This window comes from Rhincodon typus, chromosome 11, assembly GCF_021869965.1.
Source record: "Rhincodon typus isolate 14 chromosome 11, sRhiTyp1.1, whole genome shotgun sequence".
In the NCBI taxonomy this organism is placed as follows: domain Eukaryota; kingdom Metazoa; phylum Chordata; class Chondrichthyes; order Orectolobiformes; family Rhincodontidae; genus Rhincodon; species Rhincodon typus.
In genome coordinates this window covers 43,806,715-43,831,777 of record NC_063342.1, presented here as the reverse complement: position 1 = coordinate 43,831,777, position 25,063 = coordinate 43,806,715, and the positions used below count along the sequence as shown (strand labels likewise).

General features: G+C 38.7%; 1 protein-coding gene across 3 annotated transcripts in view; it reads left to right on the top strand.

Moving 5' to 3' along the window:
• Positions 1-25,063, top strand: part of epha6 (eph receptor A6) — a 590,517-nt gene that overhangs the window by 58,464 nt on the left and 506,990 nt on the right. For all 3 annotated transcript variants that reach the window (XM_048603194.1, XM_048603196.1, XM_048603195.1), the window contains one exon: positions 9,304-9,368. In XM_048603194.1, coding sequence (XP_048459151.1) covers positions 9,304-9,368 — 65 coding nt within the window. The remainder of the gene's footprint in view (positions 1-9,303; positions 9,369-25,063) is intronic.

Here is a 25,063-nt window from a genome sequence, read left to right as displayed (position 1 = left end):
GGTAGAACCTTGGAAGGTAGTGGCTATGCACAGCTTGATGCAGTCACACACGAAGGTGGCCATCAGGATGAGGGCAGCATTGGGTACAGTCTTTCCTGCCATTATCCACGATCCATCTTAGACCTCCAGATAAAGTGGAAGATGCCTTGGCTGACTGAAATGGCGCGGTTTCTGGGAATGGACCACGTACAACAATAGAGAGAGTGCCTCACATCTGGTGACCAGGTTTTTACCTGCAATAGAGAGGGAGTGGTACTCCCAAAAGCTCAGTTTCTGTCTCACTGTGGCGATGTGCTCCTCCCAAGATGTTGGACACACCCCAGGCCCTCTGAACCATATTCCCAGCACCTTCAGGTAATCTGCTCTGAAAGTGAAGGGGATAAAAGATTGGTCAGCCCAGTTCCCAAAGAACATAGCTTTGCTCTTGTCTTGATTTATCTTGACTCCCGAAGCCAATTTGAACTGGTCACAGGTGCTCATGAGTCTGCACGCTGACAGCGGATCTGAGCAGAAAACTGTGATATCATCCATTTACAGAAAGTCTTCAACCAGCAGCCCTCCACAATCTGGAATAGTAACCCCCTCTCAAGCTCACATCCTTCCTGATTGACTCAACAAAGGGCTGTACACAACACAAAAACAAAGATGCTGGATATTTTTGAGACGAAGGTGGCTAAATTCTTGTCTAGTAGGGTATTTGAGGGATGTTTGTGGGAACTTCTGGAGTTTGATAGTTGCCCTACTAACTTCTGACCCTTGAACGCAGTGAGTGACCAGACACAGACCTCAAGCTCGTTTGTTTAAAATGGCCTTTATTACTCACTACAGCAAGACATTCCAAAATATCTAAATGTGATATGCTGAAGACCCCGAACAGAGGAGGCAGTTATACTCTCTCTGAATGAAGAAAATAACATATTGATTTAGAGTTGTGCTGTTATCTAATCCAATTATTATGATGATTAAGTTTACATCATTCATAGAGTGAGTACAATTAATCACTAGGTGGGTGCGCCTATCTAATTAATATACAATCAGTTTGAAGGCACGAACATACTATTCAGTCATGTTGCACAATTTATTCTTTAAAGGTTTGTGTCTGACTTGTATATCAATCATCCTTTCTTGTTCAGTGGTCCCTGACGCGTGAATGTGAGCTTCTTCCAAGGCACAGAGGTTTAATGGATAAACAGCCCCTTTGTGTATCTGTGAGCATTATTATTACTGATCCTGTGCTATATTGAAGGTAAGTTGGCTCCTAAACCAAATGGTATGGTGATGCCACCTATCTTCCGGAGTATTGTTTAACTAGTTTTTTTATGTCCTTGAGTTTTTCTACAGCTGGCAACTTGCAACTATGTGTTATTAAATATTAGATAACAAGGTGTAGAGCTGGATGAACACAGCAGGCCAAGCAGCATCAGAGGAGCAGGAAGGCTGATGTTTCGGGCCTAGACCCTTCTTCAGAAATTTCTACAGGAGGGCTTGAGAATCTTCAGTTCATACGCTCTGAGCATGAACTGTTTTTCAGAGCTAATGACTTTTTTTGCAAGGTGCAAGTGATAAGTATAGCTTCTGTCCACTCAGAATGCTTTCAAAAAATCCAAAGTGGGGAGAGATTGTCAGAGGAAATGCTGCTGATAGTGGTTTACCAACTTGTGTTTGGCATTTCAGCAATAGTATGGCACAGGTATGTCAAAGGAAACTATTTGCTGGATGAAAAACTAATTCCAGTGTTAAAGGAAAAGAATGATGTCCGTGGGTAGAGTTCACAATCTGGAAGTGAAGAGGAGGTTAAGCTGCTCAGCAACTCACTTCCAATCACTCAAAGACACGTATGTGCACACTTTTTGGCAAATCAATAGCACGTCAAAATGTGCATTGATGCAATTAGAGTTTGCTGCATGGGGAGGAAAGATACAAGTGAGAATGTCAGTGATGAACCTCTAACTGTGAGCACCGTTCAGTTTGATTGCAATCTCCATAGTGTGTGCAATCAAGTGTGTGATGGCATACCTGCTTTGACAGGTTCAGTACCTTCCAATCACTATCACCTAGAAGGGAAAAGGCAGCAGATGCATAGGAACACCAAACTTACAAGCTCCCCTCCAAACCACTGTTCAGGCAGACTTGGAAATGTATCATTATTCTTGTTCTTCGAGAACCGGGCCAACTGCTCCTTCATTCCCTTCACCATCAGGACAGATTACCTGAACATGCTAGGATTATGGTTCGGAGGGTCTAGGGGAATGCACAAAATCTTGGGAGGAGTGCATCACCAAAGTGAAGCTGAAACTGGTCTTTTGGGAGCACCCCTGCCCCTCCATTGCTGGTTTAAAAAAAAAACCTGGTCATCGGGTATGAGGCAGTGTCTCTGTTGCTGTACATGGTGTAGGTCTGGCCCATTCCCTGAAACTGCACTGTTTCAGTCACCCGCACCATCTTCCATTTCATCTGGAAGCCTAAAATAGACCGGGTCTGCAGGGACTCCATGTTTTTAAAAAAAAAAAAAAAAAAAAAAAATTCTAGCCAAGAGGGGGAGAAATGTACCCAATGTTGCCCTCATCCTGATGGCCACTTTTGTGTGTGGTTGCATCAAGCTGTGCACTGACTCTTGGTACGCAAACACCAAGTGTCATTACATACTGAGGTTCTACCTGTCCACAGTGTTGCAAAGGATGGGACTGGCCTCACTGCCGCAGAAAGCTCCAAGTATTTGGACAGTTCCGCATCACCTGTTCTTTGAGAAATTTGCAAACAAAAAACACCTTTGACAAGAAGTCCATCAGGAAATGGTCAGCACATTGCGTCCTTGAGACCCTGAGGGAAAAGGAAAGGGTGGATCCTTTCGCGTGGTTCCCTGAGCAGACTGTCAAAGATATTTGGCAGGGTGTCTCCTCACCAGAACTTTCTAACAAGCACCAAGACATTGCTTGGTTGGTGGTGAGAAGGGCACTACCTGTGAGATCTTTTATGTATGCGCCGTCAGTCAGTGACAGGGCACGCTGCCCTCTAAGTGGCTCCGGGGGAGTTGAGACTGTTGCACATCTCCTTCTGAAATGTGCCTTTGCAAAGGAAGTCTGGAGGAAGATGCAGTGGTTTGTGTTGAGGGTCGCCCTGAGCAGCTCTGTGATGAGGGATTCTGTGCTCTACAGTCTGTTCCCTGGGATGCACACCAAGACGCCTGGGGGACCATCAACTTCGTGAAAAGATGCTCTTTTGGTCTGCCCAAAACTCGTTGGTCTCTCAGAGCAAAGAGTTGATCTCAATAGAATGTGCCAGTCTGCAACACCCAAAGATTCAGGATGACATGCTGAGGGATGCACTAAAGCAGCTACCACCAAGGCGCAGTGGGGAAAGACCACTGTCTGAGGCCTTCCTGCTGAAGGTAAATAGTTATCGGACCCTGAAAGTTCTCAAATATAAGTAAATATTGTTATTGTATGTATAGGAGAGTTGGATAGAGTCAAAGACCAATATTTTTGTTTTGTTTATTTGGTATGCAACTGTGTGGAACTGATCTGCGTTTGTGACAATGTTTATATATATATACAAGAATTATTTTATGAATAAAGAATGTTTTTGAAACTTTTTTTTTAAAACAAGTATCATTATTCTTTCTTTTTGCTGGGTCAAAGCCCAGGAACTGCTTCCTTATCTCCTGTGCAAGTGTACCAACATCATATGAACTGCAGTGGTTTAAGAATGTAACTCACCATCACTCTTGAGACAATTAGACATGGTCAATAAATGCTGGTCTTGCCAGACATGCCCACATCTGAATTAATTTTATGAAAAAAACAAAACTGAAAAATTTTCTGGCAATCAATGGAAAGAACTGAAAGATGCAATTTTGTGCTTTAAGATTTTTACTGCAGCAAGTGAACAAAAATCAATACAGATTCAATGTTAGTTAGGTTTATTAGTTATATCTTCGATAAATACTGTGCATTTGTTAATACAGTGAAGTTATCTCTTGTAACCCCTTACACTGCGCTGTACCTTTGGCAGATTTGCAAACAACTACTCCTATGATGTTATAAGTCCCAGCTCTCCAGTAGGCTTATTACTGCATGTCATAATGTCATAGAGTTGTGCAGCATGAAAACAGACTCTTTGTTCTAACTTGTTCGTGCTGACCAGATATCCTAAATTAATCTAGTCCCATTTGCCAGCATTTGGCCCATATCCCTCTAAACCCTTGCTATTCATGTAATGATCCAGATGCCTTTTAAATGTTATAATTGTACCAGCCTCCACCACTTCCTCTGGCAGCTCACTCCATACACACATGCATGAAAAAGTTGCCCCTTAAATCCCTTTATATCTTGTCCCTTTCACCTGACACCTATGCCATCTACCCTATGAGAAAGACCTCAGCTATTCACCCTATCCATGCCCCTCATGATTTCATTAACTTCTATAAGGTCACCCCTCAGCCTCAGATGCTCTAGGGAAAATAAACCCAGTATATTCAGCCTCTTCCTATAGCTCAAACCTTCCAACCCTGACAACATCCTTGTAATTATTTTCTGAACCCTTTCCTATAACATGTGGACCAGAATTGAACACAGTATTCCAACAGTGGCCTAACCAATGTCCTCTACAGCTGCAACATGACCTCCCAACTCCTATACCCAATGCACTGACCAATAAAGGCAAGCATACCAAACACCTTCTTCACTATCCTGTTTACCTGTAACTCCATCTTCAAGAAAATATGAACTTGCACCCCAAGGTCTCTTTGTTTGACAAAACAACCCAGGACTCTACCCTAAAGTGTATAGGTCCTGCCCTGATTTGCCTTTCCAAAATGCAACAATTCACATTTATCTAAATTAAACTCCTTTTGCAACTCCTCGGCCCATCTGATCAAAGCCTCGTTGTACGCTGACATAACACTGGGTCAAAATTTCTAGTGTACTCTGAAAATCCTTCTGCTCAGCAGCATTTGAAAAAAAGAGCTCATGTTATTCTAAAAAAAACTGAAAGCATGAATTAAGTATTGTACAGTTAATAAACATTTCATCTATAATTCAATTTTCAAATAAGAGATCTAGTCCAATGATGATAACTTGTCTGTTAAAAATATATTGAAGAAAAAGTAAGCAAGTCAACTTTGTTATTGAAAGAGTATTCTGTTTACTTTCAAAGGGACCAGTAGATAATGTTAAGGAGAATATGTCGGGTCACAAGGTTGCTGCATCATTGCACACTGTACATGTGAACTGCCATTCTTCATGTCTGCCTGTCTTTATTTGTTCCATTCATAACAATGCATCCAAATAAATAAATAAAACTATGACATTGTCAGTTAATTTATGGCACTTTTTTGGTGCTGTGATTGCTAAGTAGGTGACTAAAAGCCTAAAACCCTGATAACAATAGCTTATTAACTCTGAGTATTACTTTTGAACCAGGGTAAGGCAAAAGAACTTTTTCATCTTTTTGCTTTCCAATATTTGATACACAATCCAAAATATTGCCATTATAAATGAGTCTACTTGTGAATTTACATGATTGTAAAGCTTGAATCTTTTTCTTTCCTAATCATGCCTTTTACATGATTTTTGTATCCTAGTTATCTCTGTACGTGTAGAACTATTTAATTTTAACACAACTTGTGGGCACAAAATGCTCAAAGGAAAGATTACAGAGGTTTTGTATTGAAGAAAATAATGTTTAACTCTTTCTCTGTAGGAGGTCAGTAAACTTTTTTTAAACTGTAACCAGTAGTTACTGTACAGCAACAGATGTACATACAATGAAACACATGAATGCTTTTAGATACAATCTACACAAGAATGCTATGTTCGGACAGCTAATGGAGAGAATTCTGGTTATTGACTAAAATATTGGTTCCCACTTGTTTTTATTTTGAATTCCATTTTACTGTACATTTTGAAAATATGACTCAAGGAAGGTGCAAGATTTCAGACTTGCAACTAGAATCAAGCCAGGACTAATGGGATCAGAATCTTGTACCACTGCCAACTTTAATGTGAATAAGTTGAATGTGTTTTGGGTAACTTCAGCTTATTTCCTAATAGTTGCTATTTCTGCTAGTTTGTTTTTTGTTCATCCCCAATTATAGCCTAAGGGCTCTTGTGGCCCTGTGGTAGTGTTCCCGACTTTGAGCCAGAAGGGCCAGATTCATGTCCTATCTGCTCCAGAGGTATGTAATAACATCACTGAACAGGTAGATTTAAAAAAAATCTAAACTTATAGCCTCACTTTAAAAGAACCGGAAGAATGACAGGAAGAATGAGAAATGTTATACTAGTGCCATGGTGGAAGTAATTCTGAAACATTTTTGCAGGAGCCTTGCCCTTTGTTTAACCTCTGCCCTAAAAGTGCAGAAAAAGGATGAGTGCTAACATTTAAAAAAAAAGTGAAGTATGCCCCTTTCCTGTGTGCTAATGCATTCAACATGAATAAACTAAAACCATCTCACCCAGAGAGGAAATGCTAATTTGTTGCTGCTCTGTGGCTCACTAAGATTTTTCATGTCACGAATAACGTGGCACTTTTTTCACTCTACATCTCGGGACTCATTATACATACAGGGAAAAAGACTCTGTTTAGATTCAATTTCAGCACTATCTGAGCAGCAGGTATTTACATTATTGGAAAAATAAAGCAATTCTATCCATGGGTGCATTTTATATATCCTTAATGCATCCCATCAGAATAGTAACATGGCACTAAGATGATGAGCTGCCAAGAAACAGATTAAACCACATTTGTCAATATGAAGTGCAGAGATCTACAGAATCCAATGTACAACAAGAATATTTTGAAGTTATTTCCTTTTAGCAGTGCTTCTGATTATATGGCCACAGATGAGGGCCAGAGATTTACATTTTAACCAACTCTGCTTATCAAGACTTCAAAATTTAGTGAAAGTTGCATCCACGAGGATAGATGTTGTTAAATTGGGTGTTTTCGTTATTAAGTAAAAACGCTTTGTGATTAGGTATCAGGACAATTTTATTAATATGCTTAATGATCAATTAGAAAAGAATGAATATTTGAATTAGCTTTCAAATCTTAATTCTATGTGGACGAAAACATAGCATAACAAAAATTACATTTTGATTTGCAGAACGTCTTGGAACCGTCCATCCCTGTTTGGTTTCTGGTACCAAAGTGTTTGAATAAATAATGAGCTTATGTTCGCATTCACGCATTGCAGCTAAGTTTCAGGATTCTGCCGGCATCCTGCCTAACGTTTTTATAGCACACATATATATCTATATGTAAAAGGTGACCTATTTGGTTGTTGGACTATTTAGTCTGTGCTGCTATTGAGTGACGATCGTGAATAAATCGCCTTGTTAATTTATGAAGGTCATAAAATTTTTCATTTGATGAATTATTAAACATTATGTCACACAGCATATACAGCAACTGTTAAAAATATCACTAACTAGTAGTGCAAGGCAAATAGCATGAAGACTACTCTCGGTGCTACACTAAACATCAGAACTATTGAAATCATCAAACGATCTGTCATCCAATGAAGGAGAATACCACTCAAAATGCATGTTTTTGAGCTGGTTCTATGGTATGCTTTCTGCTGTTTCAAAGGTAAGGAGAGGATCTCCTAGCATTTATTAACCATGTCATATGCCAGATCAAATGACAATTGTTTCTTCCTTTTCAAAACAAAAAATCTTGCATTTATAAATAGATTTTCACAACCTTAAAATGCCCTGTCTAATATTAATCCGAAATCAGCACCATTACCAGGTCATTATCTCATCGCTGTTGTGGGATCTTCCTGAGTGCAAACTGGTTGCTTGTGTTTCCTGCTTTATAAAAGTGACTGTTTTTTTTAAAGAAATACTTATTTAGCTGAAAGTATATTGGGACATCCTGAAACTTGGAAAGGTGCTCTGGAAATACAATTTTTTATTTTTTGCTTTGTCTGAAAGGGCACATTTAAAAAAAATGTATGATCCATTAGTCTACCATTCAAAACAAAATCTTGTCAAAATAAGTATATTAAAATTGCCATGCATCCATCAGTCTTCCCTAATGGGAAAGCCATTGTGGCTCTTCATCTCCATGTGTAAATAAATGTTCATTCTGTACATTATGTTAGTAAGATTCAGGGATTTGTTTACAACAGATTTGACTGCAGCTCGTGTTGACTTGACTGCACTAACTGTGCTAATAATTGTGTTGTTCTTCACAATGTCAAACAGGCATTGAATTCCAGATTGTTGAACATTTAAAATGCCCTTTTAACAACCGTATACACTTGAGTAAAAGTCGATTTCATGTATAAGTAGACCCCCAATTTTTGGCCAAATAATCTGGAATTTTCCATATATCTTGTGTAAAAGTCAACCCTAGTTCTTCACAGATAAGAGATCAACATTTGAGAGTCAAGGTATCATCCTGCACATAAATGTTACAACAAGGAAATGATCGGTGAAACTGTATGGGAGTCAAATGTCTGATAAATTTTTAATCAGAAATAAAAGCTTAAAATGTTTGTTTGAAAAATTAAAACAACAGTAGACGAGAAAAAACAGAGGGAAACGGAAGAATTTGGCACAAAAGTTTAAGACGCATTGAACAGTACAGAGGGCGATCATCTGTGGGATGAAAGATGAAGAAGAAGTGCATGATGTGCTACCTCTAACTACGGACAGCAAAGATGAAAAGGATCCATACAATGATATCATTCATCCTGATGACTATGAAGCTTTATTCGATAGTGAAGATGTTGAACAGTGTGATTTTGCAGGATTATAATGAACTTTTGTTTTTGACATGTTTAATATAAGATGTACCACGTAATTGTAATTTAAAACTATATTATATTTCTACTTCACATTTTGTACGTATAAATAAAAGCTTGCTGATTCATTTTTGTCTCTTTTCTTTATCCAGTAATTACTATAATTTGTTGTTTTTTTTCTTATTTGTTTAGAGATCAGTTGGACTTCTACTAATGAGACGGTATTTTGGACAATACAACGCCCCAAAAGTAGTATCCGTGTAGTAGTTGAGCCCATAATTTTATCCTTAAAACATAGTCTAAAAATGTTGACTTTTACACAAGTATATACAGTATTTGTTAAAGCCACGGTACTGTTTATCTTTGCTGCTAAACTTAATTAACTCTTCCTCTACAGTCTGGCACTATTCTTGAAATCACAGCAATTTGTAATATGTGCACAGAAAGTTTGTACCATTACTTGATGTCAGGAAATGAATGTATTTTTTGATTATTTGTTGCTTTTGCAAATGTCAATTAAATAATAATAATAATATTTTACTTATTTCCAGTTGTGCTGTTAGACACAACAGCTGCGCTAGGAGAGCTGGGATGGAAAGCATACCCATTAAACGGGGTGAGTTCATAATTTTCTTTTAATTTTGGTATTACATATGGTAAGTCACAAGCAGCTGTTCTGTAAGAAAGCTCAACTCATCCATTAGGGCTTTATATATGGGACTCTAAGAAGTTGTACATGTCAATGCTACATTTGCACAAATACTTGGCTTTTATGAGATTGAATAATTATTAGAGCAAGTATATTGAAAAATTTTTAAATGATTACCAAAAAATTAGATCAAGTTTTTTGTGTACTGTTGCTGCGGAAAAATTACTTTAACCCTAAAACTTGATCACTCTGAAAATTGATCTTTTGGATCTTGTATCAGGTTGGATCCAAAGTGATTGTTGAGCTCCCAAATAATTTTAATATGGGTGATCCTCCTTTTCATATTCACACTTCACATACCACATTCATGGCGCTTTGCTAGTAAATATGATATGAAATGCTGAAAGCGTTATGTCAATTTCAAGTTGCACTTCTTCTCATTCGTTCGCAATTAGATACGCTGACCTGATATTATAATGTCTCAAACGTTCTAAACTTTTCAGTCAGTGACAAAGCAACAACACCGACCTTGAATGAAGCCAGGATACAAGGCTGTAATGAATTCTGGTGTAACTTTACACTTGAAAGAAATTAATCAGTTGATTACAATTGAATTAAGATAGATAATAAAGGGTTTTTTTTAAGTACGCTATTTACTGTCATGGGAAATATTGACATTTTATGCTCACATTTGGTTTTTCGTGGCCAGTGAGGATACTTAACAGTAGTTAGAGTCATAGCTTCATAGAGCTGGACAGCACAGAAACAAACCCTTCTGTCCAACTCGTCCCTGCCAACCAAATATCCTAAATTAATCTTGTTCCATTTGTCAGCACTTGGCCCATATCTCTCTCAACCCTTCCTATTCATATACCCATCCAGATGCCTTTTAAATGTTACAATTGTACCAGCCTCCACCACTTCCTCTGGCAGGTCATTCCCTACACACACCACCCTCTGTGTGAAAAAGTTGCCCCTAAAGTCCCTTTTAAATTTTTCCCCTTTCACCTTAAACCTCTAACCTGGGTAAAAGACCTTGTCTGTTCACCTTTATCCATGTCCCTCTTGATTTTGTAAACCTCTATAAGATCACCGCTCAGCCTCTGACACTCCAGGGAAAATAGCCCTAACCTTTTCAGCCTCTTCCTATAGCTCAAACTCTCCAACCTTGGCAACATCCTTGTAAATTTTTGTGTGAACCCTTTCACGTTTCACAACATCTTTCTTATAGCTGGGAGATCAGAATTGAATGCAGTGGCCTAACAAATGTCCTGTACAGGCTCAACATGACCTCCCAACTCCTATGCTCAATGCACTGACCGATAAAGGCAAACACACCAAACACCACCTTCACTATCCTGTCTGCCTGCGACTCCACTTTCAAGGAACTATGAACCTGCATGACAAGGTCTCTTTGTTTGGCCCCCCCAGGACCTTACCATTAAGTGTACATACATCCTGCCCTACCAAAATGCAGCACCTCACATTTTATCTAGATTAAACTCCATCTGCCACTCCTTAGCCCATTGGCCCATCTGATCAAGGTTCCCTTGTACTCTGAGGTAAACTTCTTGGCTGGAAAATAACCGAAAGAACTGCAGATGCTATAAGTCAGGAACAAAAATGGAAGTTGCTGGAAAAACTCAGCGGGTCTGGCAGCATCTGTGAAGAAGACTCAGAGTTAATGTTTCAGGTCTGGTGATCCTCCCTGTTCTGAGGAAGGGTCACCAGATCCGAAACATTAACTCTGACTCTTCTTCACACATGCTGCCAGAACTGCTGAACTTTTTCAGCAACTTCTGTCTTTGTAACCACCTTGGCTACCTACTACACCACCAATTTTGGTGTCACCCGCAAACTTAGTAACCATATTCCTATATTCACATCTAAATCATTGATATAGATGACAAAAAACAGTGGGCCAGCGTCAATCCTTGTGGCACACTACTGGTCATAGGTCTGTAATCCATAAAGTAACGCTCCACCACAATCCTCTGCCTCCTACTTTTTGAGCTAGTTGTCTATCCAAATAGCTATTTCTCCCTGTATTCCACGCGATCTAACCTTGGTAACCAGTCTACCGTGCGGAACCTTATCAAACATCTTACTGAAGTCCATATAGATCACATCCACCACTCTGCCTTCATCAATCCTCTTTGTCACTTCCTCAAAAAACTCAATCAAGTTAGTGAGACATGATTTCTCACACACAAAGCAATGTTGACTATTCCTAATCAGCCCTTGCCTTTCCAAATACTTGTAAATCCTGTCCCTCAAATCCCCTCCAACAACTTGCTCACCACTAATGTCTGGTTCACCGATCTATATTACACGGGCTTTTCCTTACAACCTTTCTTAAATAATGGCACCACTTTAGCCAACTGCCTGTCTTCCAGTACCTCGCCTTTGGCTATCGATGATATAAATATCTCAGCAAGGGGCCCAGCAATCACTTCCCTAGCTTTCCACAGAGTTCTAGACTACACCTGATCAGGCCCCAGGGATTTATCCACCTTTATGTGTTTTGAGACATCCAGCACCACCACTGTAATGTGGGCACTTTTCAAGATATTGCTACTTATTCCCACAAGCTCTTTAGCTTCCATATCTTTCTCCACAGTGAACACTGATGCAAAATACTTGTTCAGTATCTCACCCAGCTCCTGCAATTCTACACGTAGGTGAACTTGCTGATCTCTAAGAGACCATGAAGTGTATTTATTTTTCCCAGGGTTCATCCAGTTTGATGTCAAGTACATGAGTGGAAGCTCTTGTCAATCAATTGATTTTCCATTGAATTCTGGAAGTGCCTCAGTACCATTTTTCTGGAAATGTATATAGTCTCTGGCAGCAACTTCAGCGTTTCTGTTTGTGCAAGTTGATGCCAGTGGAATAAAGATGTTGCATGTGTGACAGTTTTGCCAATGTTACTGTTGAGCAATTAGGGCAATTGATCTAATATAATTCTGCAAAATTCCTGTCTTTCTGAATGACTTTGTTTTTCCCTGCAAGCTTCATTATGAGAATGCAAGGAAATGGATTTGAAAAACCCTGGAGAATGAAAAATTTAAATTCAAAATCATTTTGGCATTGCTGAAAAGAGACTTTATGAGCTTTCTTACTTGTACCCTTCAGGACATTACACAAGGATACAGACTCGAGGGGAAAATTAAAATGTGTGCTTCATGAAAGGAGAGTGCTGTTTGGTTGGAGTATAGTGAGGGCCTGTGTCATTCCAGTGCCTTCATCTGTTTGAATCTCAGATGAAGTGTACCACATTGATTGCACACAGGAATCTGTCATTCTGGGGCTTTCTGGAGGAAGCCAAGATAAATCATTCACTCGGCATTTCTGTCTGGAGATGGTTGCAAATTTTCATCTTGCCTGCCGCACTGATGTGCTTGGCTTCCCCCAGTATTGAATATGTGAATATATATGGAGCCTTTGCCTTTTGAGAGAATCCCTAAAGTGCTTAGAGGCCATTTGTCCCATCAAGTCTGCGCTGACCCTCCAAAGAGCATCCCACCCTATCCCCGTAACCCCACATTTACCATGACCAATCTACCTAACCTGCACATCTGTGTGGGAGAAAACCAGAGCACCCAGTGGAAACAAGCACAAGCACAGGGAGAACGTGCAAATTCCAAACAGAGTCACACGAGGTTAGAATCGAACTTGGGGCTCTGGCACTGTGAGGCAGTAATGCAATCTACTGTAACCTTAGGTTACGGTATGTCTGTTGCATCTGACATGCACTTCTCACACAAGCAGGGTGGGTCCCCTGGTACGATGCTAACTGTGGAGTGGAATATATTCTGGCCCAAGAGGTTACAGATTGTGGTCGAACACTGTTACAGCCCATATACCTCTTCAGTGCCCTGTTAGGAGCCGTTAGATTTGATCTATCCTTACTTTTCAGTCCACCATTCATTACTGTTAGGATACCTATAAAATGCTCCTCCCAGGACCTTCTGCTCTTATTATTTCTTGATGTGGAGGTGCTGGTGGTGGACTGGGGTGGACAAGGTCAGAAATCACATAACATCAGGTTATATGCCAACAAATTTATTTGAGAACACAAGCTTTCGGAGGTGTTAGCTGAAGGAGGAATAAGGTTCCAAGTGCTTGTTCAAACCTGTTGGACTATAACCTGGTATTGTGTGATTTCTGACCTTATTATTTCTTAGCTACTGATTCTCCATCCTAAATCTCTTTGTTAGTGCCTTCGACATATACAGTATATACCCCCTTTTATTACTTAGGGTATCCTACCTCTTTTCTCATTTTACTTGACCTTTTTAACTGTAAAACACGAATGAGTTTTGAGGGTGTGTAACTATGTGATTGGATAAGGGGAACTCAAGGATATATAGCACACTAGATTTTGAGAAAGTAGTTGATATGGTTCCACATCAGCATTTGTGGCATGAGATTAGGATTTATGGGATTTATGCTAAAATGTTAATGATCTGATATTGGAGAAAAGAGGATGCAAAATGTAATTTTCATTTGGCAGGGTGTAACTCGTGGAATGCTAAATGGATTAGTGCTTGAAAGTTGATTATTCAGTCATATCCAACCTAGCTGAATGACATGGATAGTGGGACTGAATGTAATTTCTTTAACATGTTGACAGTAGTAAGCTGTGAGGAGGATACAAAGGGACATGCAGCCATCAAGTGATTGCATATGAAAGTTGCAGATGTAGTATATTTTAGAAAGAATAGAGCAGTTTTTTTTTTTGCCCTTAAAACATAACAGACAAGTCTATGTTAGTATTTGGGGATTTCAGTGTCCTCCGACGTGAATGATGGAAAGTTAGCACATAGCTACAGCAAACAATTAAGGTGAATGGTATTTTAGTCATTGCTACATGGAGATTAAGAATATCTTTCTGTAATGTATGCATTTGCTGAGGCAACATCTGGAATGTTGTGCAGAATTTATCGTTTTACCGAAGAAATGAACTACTTGGCTTTAGAAGGGGTGCAGAAAATGTTAATTAAATCAAGTCATGGGATGAAATGCTGTCCCAGGAGCAAAGATTGAGTGTAATGGGACTGTATTCTCAGATCATGAAAATGTATGATTATCTCATTGAAACGTGTATTAAATGTTGAGGGTTTGAATGAGTAGATTACTGAGACTGTTTTGATTACTGGAAAGTCTAGACAGAGGGGTCAGTGACTCTTACCTGAAGCTTATCAATTAATAAGACAGTCAGATGCTCTTTTTCCAAAGCATGGCAGCATTTACATCAATGACTCTGAGGACATTTTGGTACCAAATAATCGCAATTGTGATGGTTAGTCCATCAAATTCCTTCATGAAGCAAGTCATATACTCCAGATCACGCTACCTCCATGGGACACTGTACCCCTTGTCTGCAGAGATCTCAGGATCAGCTGGGTGGGGGGAGCTCTCCAGTGTATCCACATTCTCCTATAATGTGGCACCCAGAACTATACTCTGTATGAGCTGTAGCCAGTATCCTTTATAAGTTCTTCAAGGCCTCCACAGTTCTTGTACTCTGCACCCTTATATATGAAGCCTAGAATTTTTAATTATTTGACCTGTTCTCTCTCCATTAAGAATTAATGCACCTAGGTTTCTGTTCCTGCATAACCTTTAGAATGGGGCCATTTATTACACTATCTCTCCATGTTCTTTGCACCAAAGCTCATCACCTTGCACTTCTCTGCATTGGACTCCAGCTTACCAATATCCTTATGAATTCCTACACTGTCTGCTCATACTGTCCAATGCTTACAACAAATTTTTGTCATCCAAAAACTTTGAAATTGTTAGATAACTTGCTTATCAGGAAAAGCAAGGGTTGCAATGCTGACCTCTGGGGATCTCCACTACAAACCTTGTTCCAGTTTAAAAAGAAATGCACTGTTTGCTATTAATTGGTTAACTTTGCAACCACGTTGCCACATTCCTTTCTTCCATGACCTGTACCTTTCTCACCAGTTTGACTTGTAATACTGTTCAAATGCCTTTTGGCAGACCTTGTATACCACATGATCAGGCTTGCTCTCCTCAACAGATTATGTTACCTCTTCAGAAAAACCTTTAGGTTGGTTAGACATGATTTTTCCTTAAACCCATGCAGAATTTTCTGAATCAAACCACATTTTTCCGTACGATTACTATTCAGGATAGAATTAATTGCCTCGAAGTTTCCCCACCCCCAAAGTAGAACCAACTGGTTTGTAATTGCCAGGATAATCTTTACAACCTTAATTCACCACTTTCAAATCTAAGGAAGATTTGCAAGATAATTTCTGCTTTGATGCCCTTCAATATTGTTGCATATATCCCATCAGATTCTGGTATTGTATTAATTTAAAATACTGACAACGTATCCATGTCAATTTTATACCTTTTTAATGATTGAGTTTTCTCCTCTGTCACCATGGTCTGGGCCATATCTGCCTCATAGGTAAAGACTGATATAAAGTAGTCATTTAACACCTCAGCCACGTCTCTTGCCTATAAATGTAAATGCCCTTTCCCTAATCAGCCCTACTGCTCTTCCTACCACCCTTTTATTGTTAATGTGCCAATAAAAAACTTTAGAATTTCCCTATGCTGGTTGCTAGTCTTTGTTCATAATCTCTTTGCTTTCTCATCTCTCCTGTGCACCTTCTGTATTCAACTTGATTCTCAATTGTATTTACTGCCTGACACCTGTCAGAAACACACCTTTTTTCCTCCTTTAGCTTAATTTCTGTCTCCTTAATGTGGGAGGGTTAGGACCTTTTTTATTATTAAGGCAATATTCCTTGACTATGTCCAAACCATTTCCTTTCTGAAGGTAGCTCACTATTCAGCTATTGTTTTTACAAGCAACATTGTGGTTTCATTCTGTGTAGCCCAGCTGTGTTCTTGACCCATTGACGTTGGCTCTCCACCCATTGATTATTCTGATTCTGGATTGACCAATACCATTGTCCACCATCAAAGAGTAACGGTTAATGGGTAATTTTTTTCAGGCTGGAAGATGGTTGGTAGTGGAGATCCTCAGGGGTCAGTGTTGCAACTTTTATTTTCCCAATCTTAAATTATGTTAATATTGGTGTGCAGGGGACAATGTAAGAAGTTGTGGATGACAAAAAAGTTGGATGAATTGTAAAATGAGGGGACAGTGAAATTCACAAGGGCACTGCCAAGTTGAAGTAAATGTATAGGTGTCAGGTGAAGTTTATTGCAGAGAAGTGTGAGGTGATGTGCTTTGGTAAAATGAGCATGGAGACACAGTGTGGCTTATGCAATGATCACTGTCCCTTAAGTACTTTCCACTATCACGTGATCTACTTGGCCAAAGTTGTTCTCAAGAACCAGGCTCAATAGTGTTGGAGTGGACAACTGAAGCTGTTGGAAATTCTCCTGAAGACCATCTAGGATCCCTTGCCCCTTGCTGCCCTTAGGTGATCACTGTCTCAGTTGATATACATGAAATTCAAGTTCACTATACAACGACTCTGATGTTTATATTTGTGATTTTCTTGCAAGTTTGTTCCTCATGTCCTTCTCACCAGCTGCTGGCTCATATTACACCAGTCCATGTACATATTACTTATTCCTTAGCTGTAGGCAATTCAATTTTGTCCTTAAAAGTGCTGAAACACTTTTTTTCTCTCCAGTACAACAATGTTCTCTTTAACCAAAAATACCACCTGTCCCCTTTTTAATTTCATAACTTTTCTGCAAACTTCATAACCGGAATATTTAGCACCGAGATCTGTCTGGACTTGAGTCATAATCCTACAAGGCCGTCCATGACAGAATCTTCCCCAGTCTTATTAACTGTGAACTGTACACTGTGCACGTTCGTGCATGTGGTGTAATCCTGATTTGGACTTCATTACTTTCACCCTTATTCCGACTCCACCTTTTTAACATAATCATCCTTTATGTCATCAGCTCCTCCCAGTATTTCTTGAACCCGGGTGTTACTTTCTAAACACCCCACAAGGAACTCCGTCCTGGCACTGTTTAGGAACAACCCATCCAGCTTGTACAGGTGCCAACACAAGGGTCTACTTCGGCAGCCCCTTATGAATATGTTTAGCGACTGACCACAGTAAATGAATAGGAAAAATAAAACTTGGGCTCTGTCAGGCCATGTTTCATTCTGGGATGTGACTTAGTCAGTATTAATATCAGCTGGGATCCTGACAGCAGCTTAATTACAAGTTTATTTTGAAAGCAGGTTTCTGTACATACCTAATTTATAACAGCCAACCCAACCCCAGAAACGAGAATACGAAGGAGTCAAACGTAAGTGGAGCAATATTGACTGCTGCAGCTCTACAGTATAGGTTAAACATCTCTAACTTCAAATAATGCTGACCTTGTTAATGTTGATCTTGCCTAGCGCAAGTCCTGTGCAGTGTAATCTGTATGCCTTACTTTGTCCAAGTTCTTTTTATTCCTATGATCTATGTCCTTGCTCACCATGATCTGCCTGTACTGCTCGCAAACCAAGCTTTTCGCTGTACTTAGGCACGTGTGACAATAAATTAAACCAATCAATCATCTTGTAGCAGCTATCATCACCCTATAACTCTCTCTATTGTACTTAATCCTGGTCTTGGCTCTGTTTGGCTGTATGTGCAGTTGAAGGCATAATAGTATCTTTGACCGCGGACATGAAAATTTGATGGAGTAGCTTTGAGAAAAGTTCTTATTTCTTGCAAGGAGATACTGAGAGAGATAAAATCTAGTGCAACTCTCCAGAATGCAAAAACCATGGGAAGATCTAACCTTGCATGGTGATATCATTTACTATGCAGTGAAATTCTTTCACATTCTATGCATTTGCTATTCTTTTCCTAGACAAACTTCATGTAAACGGAACCCAAGTACTGTAGCTTGGGCATCAGTGACAAAATTTGGGAAATGTCTGATGTACGCATGTTTTTAAGGAATGATCTCAAATCTCTCTTATCCCAACAGGAGTTTAAGTTCTCTCTCTTCCTCATTCTGAGCATTTGCACATGTGCCTTTCAAAACATGAAAAAATTGCCAAATATTTATGTTTCTGATTAGGCAGCAGTTAATGGGCAGTCAACTGCATTTGTTTTCTATTTATTTTCTCTGGGAAATCATTAAAAACATGCAAGTTGAAGTGCGAATAATTTAAGTTGTTTGTGAATTCTCATCAGTGTATGTATATCAAGTCTAAAACAAATGTTATGGCATAAACACAGTCCTGTTTTGAGGAATCACTGTTTTAATGCTGTCACATCAGAAAAATACTACTTCTGCAAGTTAGATCCATGATCATTAAGTGTCGCCGCACCATTGCTCATACCATGATATTACTATGGAGCAAGCTAAGGGGTTGGGTCCAAGTCTATCTTGGGTGGAACAGGATGAAACTTTGAGCGACCGGCATTATTCTGAATCCTCATCTGTCTAGTCAAATAAGCCAAACAAGCTCACCAGAAAAAAATGCTACTTAAATCTTTATCAGATCGTGGAAATATTGGTTAAGCACTTTCTCATGAAGCCTCACAGGATAGATACAATATGTAAGCTTATCAAAAGAAATTGAATATGAACTATAATAGTAGATAGAATCTGTGTAGCTTTGATGAGTAATGGAAATCTTCTTGACAAGTGCATAATTGTCTCATTCAAATAGAGTCTAATCATGAGTGAATTCATTTTCTGGAACTCATTAAAGTTAAATCAGCATTAACACCCCAAATTAAATTTTTTTTTCTACAGAGACTTTCAGTGAAATCTCTAATCACTGCTGTATGCAGCATCTGTGTTTTCATAAGAGATTATGTGCGAAAACACTCAGCGCATCACTAATATTACATGTCGGTCCCATCAGAACACGTGCATCATACTGTAGTGTGATAGCAATGGAGTGGTTGACAGTCTTCTGCAATCACAACACTAGGCTTTTATACATTTACTGAAAGCAAATTGTAAGCATATTTATATAAGCTTTGAACTGATGCTAGTGAAGACTATTCTGGAAAACAATGAAAAATAATGAATTGTGTCAGGATTCTTTCGGTGGTTGAACCTGTTTCTTGTTTTTTGTGAACATTTTATTTGAGAATGTGTAAGTAAAGATACAACTGTACCTATAACAGCCCTTCTTCTGGCCTGGCTGCATTAAGTAGTAATTGTATCATGTGAAGCTTGTCAGCCTCAAACCACCTGTATAATTGTGGCGATATTACCTCAACTTGGATTAGGAATGTATTTGATTTCAAAGCAGATATCTTTGTGTTTTTGTGATGCAACGTTTTTTCTGAATTCTCAGAAGTTTCTCTCGTTGGGATGGAGGCCTCACCTCCAGATAATCCAGTTTCGAAAAAATGATTATGGCAGGCACATAAATTCAAAAATGAACTATATTTCAGTCAATTGCTTTCACATAGAGCAGAGAGCAACAAAAATGGATTTATATTAGCAGCTGTGGAAGACTGTGTCTATGTGTATATGCCTCTTTCTCTCCCTGTTCCCCATCATCTTGGAAGATAGTGCCCAATGAAAAACAAATCAGAGAAACATCTGTCAGTGAGACTGTGTAGATTTCTTTAATACTGAGGATACAAAGCATTGATTCAACAATCATAGGTTTTATGCTAAAACTAAATTACAAGATTAAAAATCTTTCGAGCCAACTGAATATTTTTTTTGAAAAAGGAAGTAAATTCAATCCTCTTCTGGTCATAACACTTCAAAAAATGATTATCATTGTTTTCTAAATTGACAAATAATATTCTTTTAAGTCACTGAAAGGCTATTTTGTGGTTTTACTTTTAATTTCACTCTCCAGGTCGTGTAACCTTTGTGCTATGTGTTGTTGCCAATGAATTCATAATAGTGTGATAGTGTCAACAGTGTGTTTTGGTCCTCATCAATGTCTAGACCAATGGTTTATCTCCTCAGAAACTAGGATAGACACAGCAACAAAGACTGGAGGAAATACTTTTCTACCTGAGTATAACACGAAGAAATGCTGACTTTCCTAAATTCTACAAAAGGTGTTAGAATTCTAATAGTTGTGCCGTGAACATTCCATTATCTTAATGATGGAAGAAAACTGTGATCAAAAGAATGTTTCATTCCTGTTTCATTACAAAGCTAATGTTTCTTGTTGTCATGGAGAAGATGGTGAAAAAAAGATATTTTGAGATTCACTTTCAGACTCCTCTGTAGTACCAAGTGCCTTACAATTGTTTTGTTCACAGTCGACTGAGAGGTAGGATCAGCCAGTCTGCAATGGAAACAGAGAAAATGCTCACTGTCTCATTTGCCATATAGAATATGTGTTGGAGTTCACACTTCATTTCAAGATTATTCCTAAGACATCAAGGAGTTTGGAAGATTCATCTAGCTTGGAGCTGGAGAAATGACTCAATAGCGTAGCCGTCACAGTGAAAGCCAATTTTGGAATTAAGTTACCAGGTTGCAAATGTTGGGGGTAAAAAAAAAAGCAAGGAATCCATAGCAAGTTGGGAGCATTAATTATTTGCTGTTTAAAAAAAAAACTGTTTCTATGGGGAATGTTGTTTGAAATAGCGTCGAGTCATTTATGGAAGCTGCGTACTGAGCAAAAATAATGTTTAGTCAATAATGTTTTTTATTCATTTGATGCATCAAGTTTTCACATTTTTATAAAAGCCACTCTTTCAGCTAGTAACTAGAGGTTTGAATTTCTCTTCAAATGTTAGGGTTTTCTACAGAGATTGTAAAACCAAAACTATTGATAAGTAATTTATTGTAAATAGTTTAATATTTTTTTAAAAAAGTGCTTTAGCAAGTGCTGGTGGCTTAAAGTGCAAAGTTTGTTTAAATGAGGCTTTCATGACTTTAGTGAATGATATAAAGGGGTTTATGTCTACTTGTGGACAGCGCATGAATGTGGAAGAAATGTTTAAGTAATATGGTGCTGTCAGGAATTTCCTTGCATAAGACAAAAAATACACTCAGCCAATTGATGTCTCTTTTCTGCCCCCCATCACCACACCCTCTATCTCACCACTTTGTCTTACTCTCATCCCTGATCATAATTAGTGCTTTCACACAAATTCTCACCTAAAAGTCCAGCCCCCTGCTATATTTACAAATGCCACTTTCTAGGCTGAAGCATGAGAGTCTGGCTGAGATGGGGAAAAGCTACATTGATTACAGTTTTGACAGAAGCCATAAATTCATAAGTCTGAGCAAAATATTTTTGTAGCCATGTTATAACAAATGATTATTTTGGAAGGAGAACACATTTTCTCACATCCATAGATAGTAAGAACTGCAGATGCTGGAGTCAGAGATAATACAGTGTGGAGCTGGAGGAACACAGCAGGCCAGGCAGCATCAGAGGAGTAGGAAAGCTGACGTTTTGGGTCAGGACCCTTCTTCAGACCCAAAACATCAACTTTCCTGCTCCTCTGATGCTGCCTGGCCTGCCGTGTTCCTCCAGCTCCACACTGTGTTTTCTCACATCCATAGTAAGTTTGGTCAGCAAAGAGTGAAACATATTTTGTGTTCATCTCCAAGGCCTGTACTTTTTGACAAGTGTCATTCTATAGGGGGAAAGCAAATTCAGTGGGTTGTGGGTATGGCAGGTGGTGTGGGAAAATGGATGGTTGTGGAGAATAGATTTGGATAATTTACTTTTGAGGTCCATGTTACCATGTTGATGATATGCACGTTTTGATTCTGATCCCCTAGTAAGGGGCACTTAGCCCATGCAATTAAGTGGGATCTGCTATATATAAATTAGCTACTATGTTTCCCTGTATTGAGACTGGTGCATTCTGAAATTGTAGTTCACCAGGGTACAGTGTTATGCGCAGTAATGGTTACCCATTTTGTAAGCTTGATTCAAGAGTCCTCTGTATTTGAAAAAAGTCGAAGTTCCAAATCTTTCCCTGCATTTGACTTTGTTCAAGGTCCCATGGCTTCAATTTTAAATTCTGTACCTGTATTAAAATCCTATTCACTATCCTTTTCTCCATACTTTACTTTATGCTCCCTAGTTACGGTTTGTTAAATGTTGCACTTCATTCTTGAACCTTCTATCTTCTGCTTTCGTTATACCTTGTTCTCAGGCCTCCAATATATCCATTTCCCAGAATTAAATGTGTTTATCCAATCAGCAAGCTCTGCTTAGACCCTCACGATATGCACACAGAAGGTCTAACTATGAGCCATAATAGAAGTAGGCCATTCAATCTATTGAGTCTGATCTGCCAAACAATGAGATAATGGTTGATCTGATAATCTTCAACTTTCCTGCCTTTTCCTAAAGCCCTTGATTCCCTTACTGATTTAAAATGTCTATCTCAACCTTTAATATATTTATCAACCCATTTGTACAGCTCATAATCTCTCATAATCTGAGATAAATGTTGCACCTCAGCATATCCAAAATGTTTTGTATTCAAAGTTGCGATAGAAAAGTTTTTAATCGGAGGAAATCTAGAATTATGGGAAAAATTAGGGAATATAAATCTCAAATGAGGGAAGGAACAAAAGGATAAAGGAGATAAATCAATAGCTGAAGAGGTGGTGTCATGTTCAGGATTCAGGTTTTAGGACAATTGGAATCTCTTCTTGACAGGGTAAGGTTGGGGTGGTGGTGCTGCTGATGGACTTCTAAGTTGCAGTGTAAATAGAAAGATTGAGGAAGGTTCTGAGTGTGAAGAGAGCAGGTCAATTAGAAAAGAAAGACGAGAGAGTCAGAGTATGTAGTAACTCTGAAGAACTAAATTGCATTTATTTCAATGCAAGGGGCCTTGTATGTAAGGCTGATGAATTCAGGGCATGTTTAGGAACATGGGAGTGGGATGTCATTGCTCTTACAGCAACTTGGCTGAGAGATGGACAATTCTGGCAGATCAATAATCTGAGTTTTAGATGTAATAGGAAGGATAGGAAAAGAGGCAAGAAAGGCGGCAGAGTTTTTGATTAAAGAATACTTTACTGCTAAACTAGAGAATATATTTCTGAAAAATCATCCAGTGAAAATATATGGGTAGCAATTAGAAAGGAAAGGTCACCTTGATGGGATTGTACAATAGTCAGAGGGAAATTGAGAAACAAATATGCGGAAGATGTCAGATATATGTAAACATAATAAGGTTGTAATAATGGGGGATTTTAATTTTCCAAACGTTGACTGGGGCTACCACGGTATTAAAGGTATAGATGGTGAAAAATTTGTCAAATGTATTCAAGAAAATTTTCTTTATCAATATTTGGATGCTTCTACTAGAGAAGGAGCACAATATGATCATCTTTTGGGCAGGTGACTGAAGTAAAAGTGGGGGAACACTTTGGGTCCAGTGATCATAATTCCATTAGTTTCAGAATGGATATAGAAAAGGATAAGCCTTCCATAAAAATTAAAGATTTTAATTGGAGAAAAGCAAATTTTAATGGCATGAGACAAGAACTTTTAAATTTGATTGAAGTAGACTGTTCGCAGGTAAAAGGACGTTTGACAAGTGAAAGGTGTTAAAGAGCGTGATGACAAAATTTCAGAGGCATTATGTTCCTGTTAGAGTGAAGGGTAAAGATGGTAAGATTAAGGAACAATGGATGAATAAAGATATTGAGATTCTGGACAAACATAAAATAGAATCTTATTTTAGATATAGACAACTTGGCTCAATTGAATCTCTTAATCAATATAAAGATTGTAGAGGGATTCTTAAGAGAGGAATCAGGAAGGCAGAGAGGGGATATAAAATAGCATTGGCAGATAAGGTTAAGGATAATCCAAAGAGATTCTACAAGTACATTAAGAGGGTAACTAGAGACAGGGTAGGGCCCTTTTAAAGATCAAGGAGGTTGTCTTTGGGTTGAACCCCAGGAGATGGGAGAGATTTTAAATGAATATTTCGCATCAGTTTTTACTGTGGAGAAAAAATGAATGTTATTGAATGCAGGGAAGTAAATTGTGATGTTTTAGAAAAAGTTCACATTACAGAAGAGGAGGTTCTGGAAGTCGTAAAGCATATAAAGGTGGATAAATCTCCAGGACCTGATCTAATGTTTCCCAGAATGTTGTGGGGAGTAAGGGAGGAAATTGCAAGACCCCTTGCAGAAATATTTGCATCATCTATCACTGTGGGTGAGGTGCCTGGTGATTGGTGGGTGGGTAATGTTGTACATTTGTTTAAGGAAGGCTGTAAGGTGAAACCGGCCCACTATATACCTGTGAGTCTGGCTTTGGTTGTGGGTAAATTGTTGGAGGTGATTTTAAAAGATAAGATTTATGGGCATTTAGAAAGGCAAAAATTAATTAGGATAGTCAGCGTGGTTTTGTGCAAGGAAAGTAGAGTCTAACAAACTTGATTAAAGTTTTTGAGGAAGTTATCAAAAAGATTGAGGGCAGACCAGTAGATACTATTTACTTTAGTAAAGCCTTTAACAAGGTTCCTCATGGTAGACTAATTAGTACAGTTACTTCACATGGGATTCAGGGTGAGCTTGCCGATTGGATACGAAATTGGCTTAATGACAGGAGACAGAGAGTAATGGTGGAGGGTTGTTTCTCAGACAGGAGGCCTGTCATTGACAGTGTTCCGCAGGGATCAGTTCTGGGTCCTCTCTTGTTTGTCATTTATATAAATGATTTGGATGAGAATATAGAAGATATATGGTTAGTAAGTTTG